Source organism: Mytilus californianus, unplaced genomic scaffold (assembly GCF_021869535.1).
Source record: "Mytilus californianus isolate M0D057914Y unplaced genomic scaffold, xbMytCali1.0.p SCAF_2, whole genome shotgun sequence".
NCBI lineage: Eukaryota > Metazoa > Mollusca > Bivalvia > Mytilida > Mytilidae > Mytilus > Mytilus californianus.
This window is the reverse complement of record NW_026262668.1, coordinates 121,926,655-121,945,492: the sequence shown is the minus strand read 5'-3', so window position 1 is coordinate 121,945,492 and position 18,838 is coordinate 121,926,655. Positions and strand designations below refer to the sequence as shown.

Here is an 18,838-nt window from a genome sequence, read left to right as displayed (position 1 = left end):
GTTGGATCTGAGACTACTATAATAATAACTATTACAATGTTATAGTAGTCTCAGGTTGGATAGTACTCTCATTGGCAATAATACCAAATCTCATGTTTTTTATATTATGGGACTGTTTTATGTTAATTATTCCAGATTTTCACTATAACTTATTTACTGTAATCATAACAGAACGATTACGAATGGTATTTAGAGCGTCTGTAAACAGAATTTTGACAATTTCTCTCTGCAGAATTCAGGAACTATATTTGCTGCGATGTAGAAAATATATCTATATTTAGCAGGAAACTTTTTAATTGATTGTTACTGAAGGGTTAACAGTGTAAATGTAAAGCAGATAATTGACTATAATTGAACAGAATCATAAAACATGTATGGATTGATTATTAAAGCTCCTGTACTATATCAATTGTATATTATTTGTTTTATTCAAAGTTTATTCTCTCTCCATTCCAATTCTTCTGACTTTCAAAAGTTTTATTGTCAGAGTATAATATTGCACACTGTTTGTTAGATTTTGTTTATTGAATTATCCTTTTAGTTTTAAAGCAACTAAAAGAACCATAACAACACACAATATAGGCATGTGGTGTGTTTGTGAGGCGGTGTTGTGGCTTTGATTGGGATATTCTACAGTTTCTCCCGGCATGATGGGTTCATCTAACAAGGACATCTGACAACTTGGTATCCGTGTTTTATGTGTTCCGTCACCACATGTAGGAACTTCGTCTGTCTTACAGTAAAGGTTTTTGTCAACAGATAATACTTCTTTTCTTGCTAAGTGTGAAGGTGAGTGCAATGAGCAGGTGTTATTCACTAGTTCAAAATCTTTTGCACTACGTCCCACTTCAAAAATCCATGTTGTATTACACGAACAGTCGATTGCATTTTGATGTAACTTAATTTTCTTTACAGATGGATTTTGTAATATGTTTTTAAGCCCGCACATTGAAGACGGAAATGTACATCTGATAATTTCAAACTGATCGATTGCATTAAACTTCTGGAAGAGTTTTGGTTTCATGTTCAATACTTGGATTGATTTGAGCTGCACAAGTCTCATATTTGACCACTCATGGAATACAAAGTTCTCCATATTGGCAGCATCGAAATTGTCCATCACAAATTTGTCCACGTGTTTTATATCATTGAAAGCGTATTCATGCAGTTTTTGGACAATCACTTTTCTCATTACTATTTCCTTTATTTGTGAAAGGTGAGAAAATCCATTTGTGACAATTTGACCAATCCTCACATTTGAAAATTCTAGTTTTGTCAAATTGCTCAAGTCCGATATTGAACACGTGTGTATATATGTAAAATTTGAATTAATAAAACTTATCGTTTTCAAATTTTTAAACGTTTGTAAATTATTTTTCCCGAAGTTGCTGAACGATGAAACATCAAAAACTATATCTACCATATCGTCTGGCAAACCTATTGGAAATCTATCTAGCCCTTTACAAATAACTTTTTTGTCTTTGGAGCATGTGCACATAAATGGACACTCATCCGGATTATGACTTCCAACTGTAACTATGGTGATGAGGAAAAGGAGGAGTTTCATTCTAAAAAAAGCAAATGAAATTAGATTTATTGCAACTGTTTATAGTTCCTTAAAATTAGCATGTTTAAAAAATTGTACCCACTTCTCTCAGCTCCTTTAAGGAAAAATATTCTTTATTACGCCCCTTCTTCTGGTCCTGGTTATCATGCATATCAAATATTCCTACTTTCAAAATATTGAACCCAACTCTTTCCGACCTCTGTTGTCAACAAACATATTCAAATATCGAATCCATCTCTCGCTCTCAACTGACGTCAACGTTAACCTATTCAAAATACTGCATCCATCTCTCGCTTCCATCCGAAATGTTAGCATGTTAAAATTACAGTACATATATCAACATCTCTCTCTCTCTCTCTCTCTCAACACATGGTCGATATGTTTAGATACTGTAGCCCTCTCTCTTTTCTTTCCCTGAATGATGTCAATATATTCAAATACTGTGATCTCTCTCTCTCTCTCTCTCTCTCTCTTCCTTCTCTCATATATATTACGTGCAAAATGTAATACTACATATTTCACGTAATGTTAATAGGTATGACCGTGAATCAGATGCACAATTTCATTTTATCCAGCTTTTATTAATGAAATAGGACTTTGGGCGACACGAAAAGTGAGATGTACTCTTATCATTTACAATTTATTCATGCAAAATGACATAAGTACCGATGCATAATAGAACATGAAATAATTGGTGAAATCTTTGTTTATTACTCTCCAATTTTTGTACATTGTTTCTGTATTTTCGTCACTGACATGAAATTTTGAACTTTTTATAAATCCAGTAAAATCCATGAGCATTCCAAATACAAAACAGTGCATGTTTTAAAAATGGTGATATAATGTGTGTACTTCAGTGCAGACTTATTTTTTGGAATATTGATCTTAAAACATATATTATCATGAAAACAGTAGTTAGATTGCTTGCAAAAAAAATGTGGGTTTTTGTACCGCTCTTTTGTAATGGTTAAGTAAACAAAACTTACCTGTAATTTTGGCTTGTTCAGTGAAAAATCAGGAAATGAGATGCATTTGAAAAAGATCGCATATTATTAGATTTAGATTATGAATTACAACAATTATCCAACAAGCAATTTCCTGTGACACACAAAGTAATGACAGGAAACCCTAAGTACAAAGTTATAGGTCGACGTTCACTAAAAAAATCACAATTATTATCAAATATTTGACATTGTTAGGAACAGTGTATTAAAAATGATTTTGTATAAAGTACTATACGAATTTTAAATGGGTTAATTTCAAAGGATAATTTGTTTCAAGTTGACCTATAAATTGTTGGTAATATTGAATAAGAAAAGGAATTAAGATTTCGAAAATGAATACTCTGGCCTGGTAAGAGCTGAAAATATATACAAGATGGAAATGAAAATTCTGCAATTCAAAACTGTGTACAAAAGTGAAAATAAATTTTCGAACGGCAGCCCGTAGAAAAAAAAATAAGCAGGATTAGCAACAGATGAGAATGAATATTTAATCCGCAAAAAATCCTCCTCTACTCCCGAATTTGAAATGGTCGTCCTCTTACTGGCAGGCAGCTAGGGTTGATGAAACATACAAAGAGAAGGTGCAGTCGAAATACAGTGTTATTTATGACAATATGACGAATCTGAATAAAGTTTTACTTACTTACTTAATCCCCCGTGATTATTGTGCAACAAACAAAATTACTGCCTCTTATGAAAAGTCTCTGTAATGCATTTTTTTTCATTTTAATTTAAAATGGATAGAGTAGAATTCAATCTATGATTATTAGTAAGTGTTTATAAAAGGTGGTATGTAACTCTAAACATTTTGTACAAACTCTTTATATATATCCTTAATTGGTAATCTGACAATTACAAATAGAAATGTATCAAGTATATAAAGTGTGTGTTTTAAGTACTATTATGCAAGCACTGGTAGATAGAAATTACAGGAAATGAAGTTAATTTACATTGAAAGTAAAACTTGAGCAATTCATTTCATTCTGCACTTCATCAATCTGTATATAATAATTTTTGCATAAAAACAAAAAACACATAGAAGTCGGTAAGTGGTGTAGACGATCAGGATGATGGGCAACGCAGGACACTTGTTCTCTAGCCCTCTCTACCAAAACACAGTAGATAAACGCATCGTCCAAACATAATTTTGATTTTCTAAAGGTAAAAAGCTCGTGCTAAATATGTATAAAACATTTTAATATACACCTGTGTATAGCATAGATGAAGAAAAATACTCCAAGCGCAGAATACTATTAGACACATTGCTTAAGCTATGTCTATAAAGCGTACACTTTTTTAAATTTTTCAACACCCTAGCTAATTCAAAATTGATTTCAAATTAAGTTTTTTAAGCCTTCTTATAGGATAAAAGCTTAAGTTAACAGAACTGAGTAAAACTCCCAGAAACCCAACCCATTTATATAATTGGCATACTTTTAAATCTTGTTATACAGCATTTACCAAAGGATTTATATAGTGCTTACTATACAAATCCTTGGTTTACCCATGTAGTAGCTAGTGCTTTTATATTGACATAACTTAAAATCATATTGTAATTTTTGCACTAATGTTATGTTTATTTGAAAGTTTATATGTATTCATAGTAATGTGCAATTATGTTTTACCTTTTCAATTTTCGTAAATTCAGAGCAATTAGTTTTATATTTCAGGCAATTATATTGGATTTTAAAATCAATCAAAATTAAAGTTTACTAACTACAGCTATAGTCATGATCTTTTTTCAGCTAACTGAAAGGAAAAAAAGGATTTTATAATTTGCTAATAAACGATCCTCCATATACTTTATCATATTTTTGCAAAGTCTAAATACAGATAGTGTGTCCAGTCTTTGCGGGTAAGTAGAGCGTGGAACAGAATCAGTATTTTTGTTTTTCAGATTGGCTACGTCTCTTGGTGGATAATTGCAGTCAATATCAGAAAGGACAAACAATTCTCAGAATGAATAACTACCACCCACTTGCAGCCATATCTTTGTCTTTGTTTATTTGGAGCGAATGTATACATTGCAATTATTCTGTATACCAAATAAAGTTGCCTTATAACTCATGATTAGTCAGAACTGAATACAAGAAATGCAGTATTCAGGTATTTTAACTTCTATAAGGCTATAAAGTTTTATACCAATAGTTTACTCTGCTACAAGTTAAGCATCACCCTGTCTTTTTAGTCCTGGATGTAAATATTTATCTTTCCAGGATGTATGATAAATAGGTCAACTTGTCTTTTCCTATTGTCAATTTTCCTTTCCGTCATGATCCTGTTCCAATTGGCTCCTTCTAAATGGATTGTGCACACTCGGTTGATTCTTTGTGTATGTGTTTGCAGCCACATCAAAGATTTTAAAGAGCATAATATTTTCAAAACTAAAAGTTTGGTACAACATACATATAGAAATCATAAATTGGTCAAAAGTTTTACTAAATGTTATCATCCCAATTATAGATATTTATGATGGAAGTGTGAATCTTAAACAGGAATTTAATAAAAAGTGGTGTTTCACAACCAGCTTTTTATGATAATACTATTTATAAAGCCAACACGCTTCAAATTATTTCTTTCTGATGAAGACTTGTTGAAAAATATACTTATACTGTTAAATAACTTGCTGTGGAAGTTTCAGGGATTTTTTTTCAGACATCTTTTTGGTTATTTATAGTATGAAGACAGACTATTTTTTTCTTTCTGAAATTCTGCAGTTTGTTCTGGGGATTTAACAAGACAGTCACTATGTCTTTCTGAGCTATGTATTAAACTTCTGTATTTTTACTTGTCATATCATCACTTATGTGTGCTTCTTCGTTTTCTAAATTAGGCTATTCTATTGATAGAAAAATAGCGCGCAGTCTACCTGTATTATTTGCCGTATATATAGAGAATAATACATGGCAAAATCCGTATCACATGCCGTATCATCCCGAGATACCAATATCAGCCCGAGGGCCTTTAGGTCCGAGGGATGATATTGGTCGAGGTGAAACGAATTTTGCCATGTTTTGTACGCTTTATCATATATTTAAACTGGACAGTATATAGGAACTGCTTACTGATCCAAAGCACCTGGGTTACCATCAGATTTATTTTTGCCATGTTTTAAAAGCTTTATCATATATAGGAACTGCTTATTCATCCGAAGCACCTGGGTTACCTTACAATTTGGGTCCTGTTGTCCATAGACATATTTTGTTTATTGTATTTTTTTGTTGTTTGTTTGTGTTTTGTATGGTAGTTCATTGAGTTCTTTTTATCCTCCTTTAGTAATGTTGTACTATATAAAACACATTCTGAATAAAACCTGTTTATAAAACAAATAGTAACAATAAACCAACAATTTAATAACAAGTATACTGTAATAAACAAGAGACTACTTTGAGACTGATGAGTAAAATGTCCACTTTTGAAATATCAAAATTTAAAGTTTTAACTGTCATAAATGAGAAATCCGAGTAGTAGTGCGATAAAGGGGCGTGATAAAGGTTAGACATGCGATAAAGGGGTGTGATAAAGGGTGCGCATCAAAGTTGAGCGATACGGATTAAACAGAAGGCTATCTATCAAATATTCAGAGCTACTGTATTTACTACTATACATATCTTGATATCCCCCATGATTGTCTAAATGTTTGTAATAATTGTGTATTTATCATTTATGAGATTGTCGGTCAAATTGTGACAGTATTTGTGAGATAATTTGCAAGTTATATTTTTATATGTTGATATTAACACACAGCTGTGTTCCTCAATGAACAGTTGTAGCGTGATCAACATCAAGCAAAGTAATCACTCAAACTGGTTCTATTTGCCGTCTAGAACTTGCATTGAGGTCAGTGTTTTGCTGTTGAAGGCCTTAATGTTGTTACTGAGATGAATAACAACATTAATAGTGATTTTACTTTGCTTTTGGTGTTTTCGTGAACATGTAATGATTTTGGTTCATGAATTGATAAATCATATCCTTTCTGTTCAATTATGACAATGCTGTATGAAATTATCTATGCAGTATATCCACTAATATTAGAGTTTTAGACAGCGAAGATTCAAGTCAAGGACTTTGAGACATACCACAACCCCTTATTTTTTTATGGGACTGCATTGTGCAAGTTTCTTCAAATGTTCATTATAACTTGTTTTCTTCAATCATAACAGAACGAGTATGAATGGTACTTTGAGTTTCTGTTCAGAAACTATCTTTGCTGTGATGAAGAGAATATATGTGCCGGCTTTGATTGGGATATTTTTACTGTTTCTCCCGGCATGTTAGGATATTTTTCTGTTTCTCCCTGGCATGATGGTGTATTCTATTGTATTTCCCAGCATGATAGGTTCATCTAACGCGGAGTACATGGTATCCGTGTTTTATATTATCAATCGCATAATGTAGGAAACTTCGTCTATCTTACAATAAAGGTTTTTGTTAACAGATAATACATGTACTTCTTTACTTGCTAACTGGGGAGGTGAGTGCAATGAGCAGGTATTATTCACTAGTTCAAAATCTTTTGCATTTCGTCCCATTTAAGATATCTATGTTGTATTACACGTTTTGATGTAACTTAATTTTTTTTACAGATAGATTTTGCAATATGTCCACACATTGATGACGGAAATGTACATCGCAAACTAGTCCACGTGTTTTATATCATTGAAAACGTATTCATGCAATTTTTGGACAATCGCTTTTCTCATTACTATTTCCTTCATTTGTGAAAGGTGAGAAAATCTATTTGTGACAATTTGAACAATCCTCACATTTGAAAATTCTAGTTTAATTAGATTGCTCAAGTCCGATATTGAACATGTGTGTATATATGTAAATTTGAATTAATTAAACTTATCGCTTTGAAATTTTTAGACGTTTGTAAATTATTTCTATGGAGTTGTTGAACGATGAAACATCGAAAACTGTATCTTCCATATCGTCTGGCAAACCTTTGGAAAATCTATTTATAAAAAATTAAGATGTGGTATGAATGCCAATGAGACAAGAGACAAAATGACACAGAAATTGACAACTATAGGTCACCGTACGGTCTTCAAAAATGAGCAAAGCCCATACCGCATAGTGAGCTATAAAAGATCCCGAAGTGACAAATGTAGACAATTCAAACGAGAAAACTAACGGCCTGGTTTATGTACAAAAAAAATTTAGTCCTTTACAAATAACTTTTTTGTCTTGAAAGCATCGGCACATAAATGAACATTCATCTGGATTCTGACTTCCAACTGTTGAAGCAGCCATTGATCAATCAATCATCTCAAGACAATACGGGTAATATAAATGCCTTACAAAATACATGTTTGATTTTACTAAACATAAGTCAGAATGAGCAACATCAAAACTACTTCAAACTAATGCATCAGCAGAGTAACATGCTCACATCTATCAAGCTATTCACAGCAAAAGTAGTTAGTCACAAGAATGATGAAAAAAAGGCAGCAACCTATGTTGCAGAAAGCTATGATCTTTGAAAAAAAACTGTTGTTTATTGTTGTACAAACTTTTACCAGTTACCAGTACAGTCTCCCGGCCAGTACTGACAATACAAGCAATTATTTAATATAATACACCCATATGTTTGCAGGCATCTCAAAGTGATATGGTTATGGTTCATAAGAACATGATTGATCACCCTAGCATTGCCACTGCTGATGAAAATACAAAATTTGAGACAATAAACCCTAGCATTGCCACTGTTGATGATAATACAAAATTTGAGACAATAAACCAATAGAAATAGTGTATTTGAGTTGCTGTCTTGTTGACACAAACCCCATGATCCCATTTGACATTGATGGTGGATCACTCAAATCTTATTATTGAAAAATACTGCAAAGGACAAGTTCTACTGTTGAGAAAAAAAACTATACTTTTATCATTCAAATTTGAATTGTCAAGGTTACATATAAACAGAGACTTATATGTCTTTGATATAAATAACACTTCAATATCCAGAATTTACATTACCTGTATTCCATCAATTTTCATTGCAATTTTGTTTCAATTTAGAAAGTGTCCCACCAGGAATAAATCAACTTCATATTTTTTTTTTGATTGTTAAACACTACAATTAAATCTTTGCTTAAACCTATAATGGTTTACTTTTATAAATTGTAACTTGGATGGAGAGTTGTCTCATTGGCACTCATACCACATCTTCCTATATCTAGTTAAAGTATTTAATTGATCCAGTGATGCAAGAAATGGCTTTAGAATGCAAAGGTTGCGAACAAAGCAAAATGTTTCAGGAAAACAACACCAATGATATTCAGAAACAAATCTTTAAACCCTCTGCATGGTATTATAAGGAATTGTGGTATTAACGCGACTACTTTATCAAAAATGGCTAACACTGATTGATTAAAACGTTGAATAATTGCCAGTTTACTCGGCCTTTTTGGATCAAATGGTTTTGTTTTCTATCCAGGAATACTGTGAATAGCCTTTATTAGTTGTTATTGGCTTTGTGCTAGCTGTCAATAACTACGAATAGCCTACGATTTTTTTTTTTGTTATAAATAAGGCCGATGGCTGTTTTACATTTGAATAGTTTCACATTTTGTAATGTTGGGGACTTTTATAGCTAAATATATGGTAAATTTTTTTTCTAATTGTTGAAGACCGTACGGTAGATACGTTAAGTTGCTTAAGCCAACTTCATTTGGACTCTATACCTTATTTACTGTAATCATAACAGAACGATTAGGAATGGTATTTAGAGCGTCTGTAAACAGAATTTTGACAATTTCTCTCTGCAGAATTCAGGAAATATATTTGCTGTGATGTAGAGAATATATCTATAGTTAGCAGGAAACGTTTTATTTGATTGTTACTGAAGGGTTAACAGTGTTAATATAAAGCTTTTTATTGACTATAATTGAACAGAAACATAAACATGTATGGATTGAATATTAACGTTCCTGTACTATATCAGTTGTATATTATTTGTTTTATTCAAAGTTTATTCTTTCTCCATTCCAATTCTTCTGACTTTCAAAAGTTTTCTTGTCAGAACATAATATTGCACACTGTTAGTTAGATATTGTTTATTGAATTATCCTTTTAGTTTTAAAGCCACTAAAAGAACCATAACAACACACAATGTAGGCATGTGGTGTGTTTGTGAGGCGGCGTTGTGGCTTTGATTGGGATATTCTACAGTTTCTCCTGGCATTATGGGTTCATCTAACAAGGACATCTGACAACTTGGTATCCGTGTTTTATGTGTTCCGTCACCACATGTAGGAACTTCGTTTGTCTAACAGTAAAGGTTTTTGTCAACAGATAATACTTTTTTACTTGCTAAGTGTGAAGGTGAGTGCAATGAGCAGATGTTATTCACTAGTTCAAAATCTTTTGCACTTCGTTCCACTTCAAAAATCCATGTTGTATTACACGAACAGTCAATTGCATTTTGATGTAACTTAATTTTCTTTACAGATGGATTTTGCAATATGTATTTAAGCCCGCACATTGAAGACGGAAATGTACATCTGATAATTTCAAACTGATTGATTGCATTAAACTTCTGGAAGAGTTTTGGTTTCATGTTCAATTCTTGGATTGATTTGAGCTGCACCAATCTCATATTTGACCACTCATGGAATACAAAGTTCTCCATATTGGCAGCATCGAAATTGTCCATCACAAATTTGTCCACGTGTTTTATATCATTGAAAGCGTATTCATGCAGTTTTTGGACAATCACTTTTCTCATTACTATTTCCTTTATTTGTGAAAGGTGAGAAAATCCATTTGTGACAATTTGACCAATCCTCACATTTGAAAATTCTAGTTTTGTCAAATTGCTCAAGTCCGATATTGAACACGTGTGTATATATGTAAAATTTGAATTAATAAAACTTATCGTTTTCAAACTTTTAAACGTTTGTAAATTATTTTTCCCGAAGTTGTTGAACGATGAAACATCAAAAACTATATCTACCATATCGTTTGGCAAACCTATGGGAAATCTATCTAGCCCTTTACAAATCACCTTTTTGTCTAGATAGCATATGCACATAAATGGACAATCATCCGGATTATGACTTCCAACTTTAACTATGGTGATGAGGAAAAGTATGAGTTTCATTCTATAAAAGCATATGAAATAAGATTTTATTGCATCTGTTTATAGTCCTCTAAAATAATCATGTTTAAAAAATTGTACCCACTTCTCTAAGTTCCTTTGTACGGAAAAAATATTCTTTTTGGCATATACTGATCGTCAAAAGAAATCTTTTTATTAAATCGGATGTGGACAATTGTGCCCCTTCTTCTGGCCCTGGCTACCATGTATATCAAATATTTATACTTTCAAAATATTGAACCCAACTCTTTCCGACCTATGTTGTCAACGTATTCAAATGCTGAATCCATCTCTCGCTCTCAACTGACATCAACATATTCAAAATCCTGCATCCATCTCTCTCTTCAATCCCTAATGTTAACATGTTAAAATTACAGTACATATATCAACATCTCTCCCGCTCTATCTCCTAACACGTTGTCAATATGTTTAAATACTGTAGCCCTCTCTCTTTTCTTTCCCTGATGTCAATATATTCAAATACTGTGATCCTCTCTCTCTCTTCCTTCTCTGATGTATCTTTCACGTGCAAAGTGTAATAGTGCATATTTCATGTAATTTTAATGGGTATGACCGTGAATCAGATGCACAATTTCATTTTATCAAGCTTTCATTAATGAAATAGGATTTTTGGCGACACGAAAAGTGAGATGTACTCTAATCATTTTCAATTTATTCATGCAAAATGCCATAATTACCGATGCATAATAGAACATAAAATAATTGGTGAACTCTTTGTTTATTACTCTCCAATTTTTGTACATTGTTTCTGTATTTTCGTCACTAAAATAAAATTTGAAACTTTTATAAATCCAGTAAAATCCATCATTCCAAAAACATTACAGTGCATGTATTAAAAGTAGGCGATAGAAGGTGTGTACTTGAATGATTGTATGTAGCGCAGACTTATTGTTTGGAATAGTAATCTTAAAAAAAAATATTATCATTCAAAAACCTTTCCTTTTGACATATACAATACATGTTGAAACTTTTTGTAAGCACAGAATTGTTTTTCAGAGTAAGATTGCTTGCTACATTACTATAAAATGAAAACAAAACGTTATAAATTTCATGCGACCGAAGCGCTTTTCTGGATTTACCTTCATCAGGAACGCTCAAAGCCAAATATTTGAAGCCGAGGATGAATAAAACCGAAAGTAACTAAACAATGCGGGTTTTGTTCCACTCTTTGGTAATAATTACGTTAACAAAGCTTACCTGTAATTTTGGCTTGTTCACTAAAAAATCAGGAAATGAGATGCATTTGAAAAAAAGATCGCATAATATTAGATTTAGATTGTGAATTACAAAAATTATCCAACAAACAATTTCATTTGACACACAAAGTAATGACAGGAAACACAAAAAAAACACAATTATTATCAAATATTTAACATTGTTGGGAATAGTGTATTAAAACTTATTTCTTTAAAGTACGATATGAATTTTAAATCGGTTAATTTCAAAGGATAATTTGTTTCATGTTGACCTATAAATTGTTGGTTATATTGAATTAGAAAAGGAAGATTTGAAAAGGTGGGAATGAAAATTCTGCAACACAAAATGCAGGAAATCACTGTGTACAAAAGTGAAAATAAATTTTCGAGCGGAAAAAAATAAGCAGGATTAGCAACAGATGAAAATGAATATTTAATCCGCAAAAAATCCTCCTCCTTCCCCGAATATCAAATGGTCGTCCTATTACTGGCAGTCAGGGTTGATGAAACATACAAAGAGAAGGTGCAGTCGAAATACAGTGTGATTTATGTCAATATGGCGAATCTAAATAAAGTTTTACTAATTACTTAATCCCCCGTGATTAATTTGTTGTGTACCAACCAAAATTACGGCATCTTATGAAAAGTCTCCGTAATTCAATTATTTATTTTAATTAATAACGGATAAAGTAGAATTCAACCTATGATTAAATGTTTGTAACTTAAAACAATTTTGTACAAACTCTTTATATATATATATCCTTAATTGGTGATCTGACAATTAAAAATAGAAATGTATCAAATATATAAAGTATGTGTTTTAAGTACTTTTAGTATGCAAGCACTTGTAGATAGAAATTAAAGGAGATGAAGTTGATTTACATTAAAAGTAAAACATGAGCATTAAATTTCATTCTGCACTTCATAAATCTGCATAATTATCAATTTTGCATAGATAAAAATTGCATAAATAAAAAAAACACATAGAAGTCGGTAATTGGCGTAGACGATTAGGATGATGGACAATGTAGCACACTTGTTCGCTACACCTCTCTACCAAAACACATAGATAAATGCATACATCCATTCGTAATTTTGATTTTCTAAAGATTAAAAGCTCGTGCTAGATATGTATAAGACATATTAATGTACACATGTGTTATCGCTTTCAAGTTTGTAAACGTTTGTAAATCATTTTTCCTGCAGATGTTGAACGAGGAAACATCGAAAACTAAAACTTCCATATCGTCTGGCAAACCTCTGGAAAATCTATGTAGTCCTTTCACAAAATTAATCATTTTTTTTTGTCTTGAGAGCATGTGCACATAAAAGGACACTCATCTAGATTCTGACTTGCAACTGTAACTATGGTAACGAGGAAAAGGAGAAGTTCCATACTGAAATGGCATAATAAATAAAATTCTATAGTCCTACCTCAGCTATCAATAGCGGTTAAAGGGGTGTAGAGGGGGTGACCCCTTTTGGTCGAAAAAAATTTTTTTTGGCATGCACTGATAATCGAAAAAAAAAACTTTTATTAATGCGGACAGTTACGCCCCTTCTTCGAATCATGGCTAGTATGTAAATCAAATATATATACATGTATGAATCCACTTCTCTTCCTAACGTTTTTGAATAACGTATCCATCTCTCGCTCCATTCCCTGGTGTCAACATATGTAAATTGCACAGGGTTGGCAAAAACCCGGGTTTCATGAGTATTGCCCAGCCCAGTGGGAAATACTGGGAAAACCTGGGTTTTACTGGGTTTTACCGGGTAATACTGGGTAATATGAAATACTGGCCTCAATTTTAAAGAGGATTCAGTGATTAATCACAAATGCAATACATTAAAGTTGAAGAATTCATTTTTTTTAAAATAAATATAACTAATATGAAGAATTAACAATTCTATGTAAGGAAAATAACTTTTAAACATTTTTTGTTCATTACTAAAAATGTTTACTAAGTTTTAGCATATGTTAATGTACATCACTTATTAATAAGTAATTATTCAGATTATAATACAGATTTGTTTATATAACAATAATCAGCTTTTGATTTCTATAAGTGTTCATGGCCTCGTCCCCTTAGGGTGTTTATTTAGCAATATGATTGTATAACAATTAATATTTTTAATTCACTTAAACACTGCAATAAAATGCATTTTTCAACTTGGATTTAATAATATTATATTATCAAAGCTTGGAAATTAATAAGGTGACCTGAAATGTCCAAAACTTGTATTCTGCCTTCATAGAATTAGTGGAGAAAATTTACAGGAATAACTTCAGGAATGACTCGCAATGGTTATCTGTATAAAATGTATATGTTTAGCTATAATACTATTAAACTCCAACAAGTTTTTACTATTTTTTGTAAGAACAAGCTTGAAGAATAAGCTTGAAAAATCATATTACAAAGTATTGCCCAGTATTACCCATTCCTAGGAGTATAGCCCAGCCCGGAAAAACCCGGGTTTTCCCACCCGGGTTTTCCCGCCCGGGTAATACTTTGCCAACCCTGAAATTGCAATATCAACATCTCCCTTACTCTCATTATGATGTCAACATGTTTAAGTACTGTGTCCATCTCTCTTCCTTCTCTGATATCGATATATGTAGTTTCTGTGTTCATCTCTCATCCTTTTCTGATATCAATAGTATTATGCTGGTACTGTGTCCATCTCTCTTCCTTCTCTGATATCAATATATGTACTGTGGATTCATTTATTTTCGTGGGTATCAATTTTCGTGGATAGAGAAAAAAAGACGTTTCGTGGTATACGTAAATTCGTGGATCGCTGATTACAAAAAAAAAAAAAAATCAGATACGAAATTCGTGGATTTCTTTTTGATTTAGGAGATCATATAACCTCATTGGTTTGATCAATAATAAAACAAACAAACAAACAAAAAGAAGAAGGAATTCATTGAAAAAGTTTTGAATTGTCAAAATTCTCGCTTGGTCATTCTAGGTTAAAGTGTTCATTGAAAACTTCTATTACAATAATGGACAGAGACAACTAATTATTTGTTTGTTTTACAATTTATAAATTCTTGTCGGAATTTTATAAGGCATTCAAAACTCTATGATTGAAAGCCCATTTCCCTAATCACGATATAATAAACAGTCATATAAGTAAAAGGTGTGAAAATAAATGTTCCTGTCATAAACAATATTACCTACGGGCAATATCCCCGTACTTAATCCTATTGATTTTTAATCACCAGTAAACCAAACTATGACACGGTAATTAACAACTTGCAGTTATTTTCCATGAACAGTTTTGATCAATTTTAAAAAGTAAATTATCACTGATATTCTATATATTTATTATTGATTTAATCAAAATACTTGTATCTTCTTTCATTAAAAACACGTGTTATGTTACAATGTTTATCGCTAGTCAACACTATACTAGAACTGCATAACATAACCGGAAATAAACATCCGACTCCATACACATTTCTCGGGATTATTCTTCGTTGAATTCTTAAATTCGTGGTTCGCTGTGACCCACGAAACCCACGAAAATTGGTATACCACGAATAAAAATGAATCCACAGTAGTTACTTTGTCCATCTCTCTTCTTTCTCTGATATCAATATATTTAGGTACTGTGTACATCTCTCTTCTTTCTCTGATATCAATACATGTAGATACTGTACCCATCTCTCCTCCTTCTCTGATATCAATATATATAGGGACTGTGTCCATCTCTCTTCCTTCTCTGATATCAATATATGTAGGTACTGTGTCGATGTCTCTTCCTTTTCGGTTATCAATATATGTAGGTACTGTGTCGATGTCTCTTCCTCCTCGGATATCAATATATGTAGGTACTGTATCCATCACTCTTCCTTCTCTAAGTTCAATTATATGTAGGTACTGTGTCGATCTCTCTTCCTTCTCGGATATCAATATATGTAGAGACTGTATCCATCTCTCTTTCTTCTCTGATATCAATATAGGTAGGTACTGTGTCAAACTCTCTTCCTCCTTTGATGTCAATATATTTAAATAATGTGTCCATTTCTCTTCCTTCTCTGATATCAATATATGTAGGTTTTATGTCCATCTCTCTTCCTTATTTGGTGTCAATATATTTAAATAATGTGTTAATTTCTCTTCCTTCTCTGATATCAATATATGTAGGTACTGTGTCCAACTCTCTTCCTTCTTTGGTATCAAAATATCTAAATAATGTGTTCATTTCTGTTCCTTCTCTGATATCAATATATGTAGGTACTGTGTCCAACTCTCGTCCTTCTTTGGTATCAAAATATTTAAATAATGAGTTCATTTCTGTTCCTTCTCTAATATCAATATATGTAGGTACTGTGTCCATATCTCTCGTCCATCTCTGATATCAATATATATAGGTTCTGTGTCCATTTCTCTTCCTTCTCTGATATCCCTATATAAATAGGTTCTGTGTCCATTTCTCTTCCTTCTCTGATATGTTTTTGTATCTTTAATGTGCAAGTAAACTCATCATAGACTCATCAGTAACGCTCGAATCAGTTAAAATAAAAGGCCAAATAAAGCACGAAGTTGATGAGCATTGAGAACCCAAATTTTCGAAAGGTTTTGTCAAATACAACTTAGATAATCATAAAAATTCGAAGTTTTATAAACAGTTAATTTATGATTATGACCATATCAATGAAAATTAATGTCAACAAAGAAATGCTGACTACGTGGCTACATGTTTCACTTACATGCACCATTACTGAAAATTCATTGTACCCAGCTTTGATTACAGAAATGTCACTTCAGACCACACAGAAAGTGAGATGTATATCAATCATTTATTCCTGCAAAATGACATTAAGTACCAATGCATAATGGAACATGAAATAATTGGTGAATATGAAAACTCTTTTTGGAATACTTATTATGCTAGTACTCAAATTCTAGAGTTGTCCCTCATTTCTAACTTTTGTATATTTGTTTCTATTTTTTCGACACTGAAGTATCTTCAGTAATATGAAATTTAGCACTTTTATAAATTAGGGAAAATCTATCATTCCAAACACAAAACAGTGCATGTTTTAAAAGTCGGTAATAGAATTGGGTACTTGTATGATTGAATATAGCGCAGACTATTAATTGATCTTTATAAAATATACTATTATATTTTTAATAGTAAACAAAGACTTTTTTAGTAGTTATATTGATTGCTACATTGACAAATTTGATTAAACAAATATGCATGTCTTTGTAATGGTTATATAAAGAAAACTTACCTGTAATTTTTACTTGTTCAATGAAAAATCAGGAAATGAGATGCATATGAAAAAAATTTCGCACAATATTAAATTTAGATTGTGAATTACAACAATTATCCAACAAGCAATTTCCTGTGACACACAAAGTAATGACAGGATATACTAAGTTCAGTGTTACAGGTCGACGGTCACTAAAAAATCAAAATTATTATAAATATTTCACATTGTTAGGAAAAGTGTAAATTTTGAATTATATGAATTATAAGTAGGTTAATTTCAAAGGATAATTTGCTTTCAGTTGACCTGTACCTTTTTGATTATATTGAATTAGAAAACACTAGTCAGAATTATAACTGCCAGCCAGGAAAGGGGTTATTGTAACTTGTCTGTTTGAGGAATAAAAGGTTTATTCTATGATTTACGGCTTTAATTATATACAATTCATAAAAAATAGATAGGTGTTATTGTTCTGGCACATTTTTAACATGCTTTCCATAGATATTTTTTATGTGAGTATCTCCCTTTATCAACACAACACATGTTTGCTCGATTGAGAACTTTGGATCATTTTTTTTTCGTATTATTGTCCACCACACTGTAAGTTATGCTATTTTTGTAGTATTATGTATATTTTGATATGTATCGTTAGTTTCATAATGATTTATGTGATGATTTGAAGTAATTGCACGGGAAAGCCTTTTCAAACACCTGATTTTGATTATCTTACATTGTATCAGTTTTCGGGCATTTTAGCAAGTTATATACGTTTTATAGTGGTCCAATCCCTTTTTGTGTAAGTATTTGGCCTGTATCACCCTCTAAAATTTCTATTTTGCTTTGTAAACTGTCCCCTTGTCTTTTGTAGTTTTTACCTTTTGACATCCAATAAAGATGTGATTGGAGAACTTAAATTGTGCTTTTTTCAATGCATGTTGGATTCAACCGGTTATACTAACTGTCACATCCAGGATAGGATAGAACAGTTAAAAAGTATGACGATAAAATACAGCGACGTGGCTGATTCTGAAAAACGTCTTCGGACTCATACAGATAAGGGAGCAGAAATGTACGAAACAACACGAGATGAGTACATCATTACTCTCGAAGATGCATGGAAGCGTGTAGACGCCAGTATAAATACTGCTTTTCAAATAAGTGAGCAGAAGGATATTGGAAACGCAAGAAATGAACTTTCAAGACAATTTGAGAATTTTTGTGAAATTTCACAGGAAGTTAAAGACTTCATTGCAAGGACAAACACCGCCCAAAGTAGAGAAGACTTTGATAAGCTTGGGCTTACTGTTGACAAACGAGTCAAAGCGGTAAACGACACATTCGCAAATGTGGATGCCGTTGAGCAGATATGCTTCGTTGGAACGTAAAAAGGTTGAAACGAAAGTAGACATTAATCTTCTTCTACACCAGAAAGAGGCAGAAGAGGCCGAGGCCGAAAATTGAGTTTTAGAAAGTGAAGTAGACCCTGAATCAAATCTTACTCCAGAGAAATTAAAACTAAAAGGAACAATAGATTCTGCTGTAAGAACTGCAAAATTCGTGAGTCAACAATCACAATTCAAGGATACCAGTATTATAGAAGATGTCAAACAACAGCACCCTGTCGAACCTCCAATTGAAGTGAATGTTCGTACATTGAATCCTAAATCAGAGCCGTTCTATCCTACTAAAACAAACAAACCATAGTACATACCCAAA

General features: G+C 32.1%; 1 protein-coding gene across 4 annotated transcripts; it reads right to left on the bottom strand.

Annotated features, from left to right (window-relative positions):
• Positions 1 to 276: 276 nt before the first annotated feature.
• On the bottom strand, positions 277 to 17,242 carry LOC127728715 (leucine-rich repeat-containing protein 4-like). Of its 4 annotated transcripts, none has more exons than XM_052236360.1 (2): positions 17,144 to 17,242; positions 277 to 1,568 (listed from the first exon to the last, which is right to left on the bottom strand). In XM_052236360.1, exon 2 carries the CDS (start codon positions 1,565 to 1,567, stop codon positions 530 to 532), a length of 1,038 nt encoding a protein of 345 aa, XP_052092320.1. In that variant the 5' UTR covers position 1,568; positions 17,144 to 17,242; the 3' UTR covers positions 277 to 529. The 4 variants fall into 4 exon arrangements, with proteins under 4 accessions (XP_052092320.1, XP_052092319.1, XP_052092321.1 ...); XM_052236359.1 differs by lacking the exon at positions 17,144 to 17,242 and adding an exon at positions 11,894 to 11,934; XM_052236361.1 differs by lacking the exon at positions 17,144 to 17,242 and adding an exon at positions 3,215 to 3,286.
• Positions 17,243 to 18,838: the final 1,596 nt, after the last annotated feature.

Coding starts and splice junctions, on each gene's coding strand:
- LOC127728715 (XM_052236360.1), bottom strand. CDS start 1,567: ATGAAACTCCTCCTTTTCCTCATCACCATAGTTACAGTTGGAAGTCAT.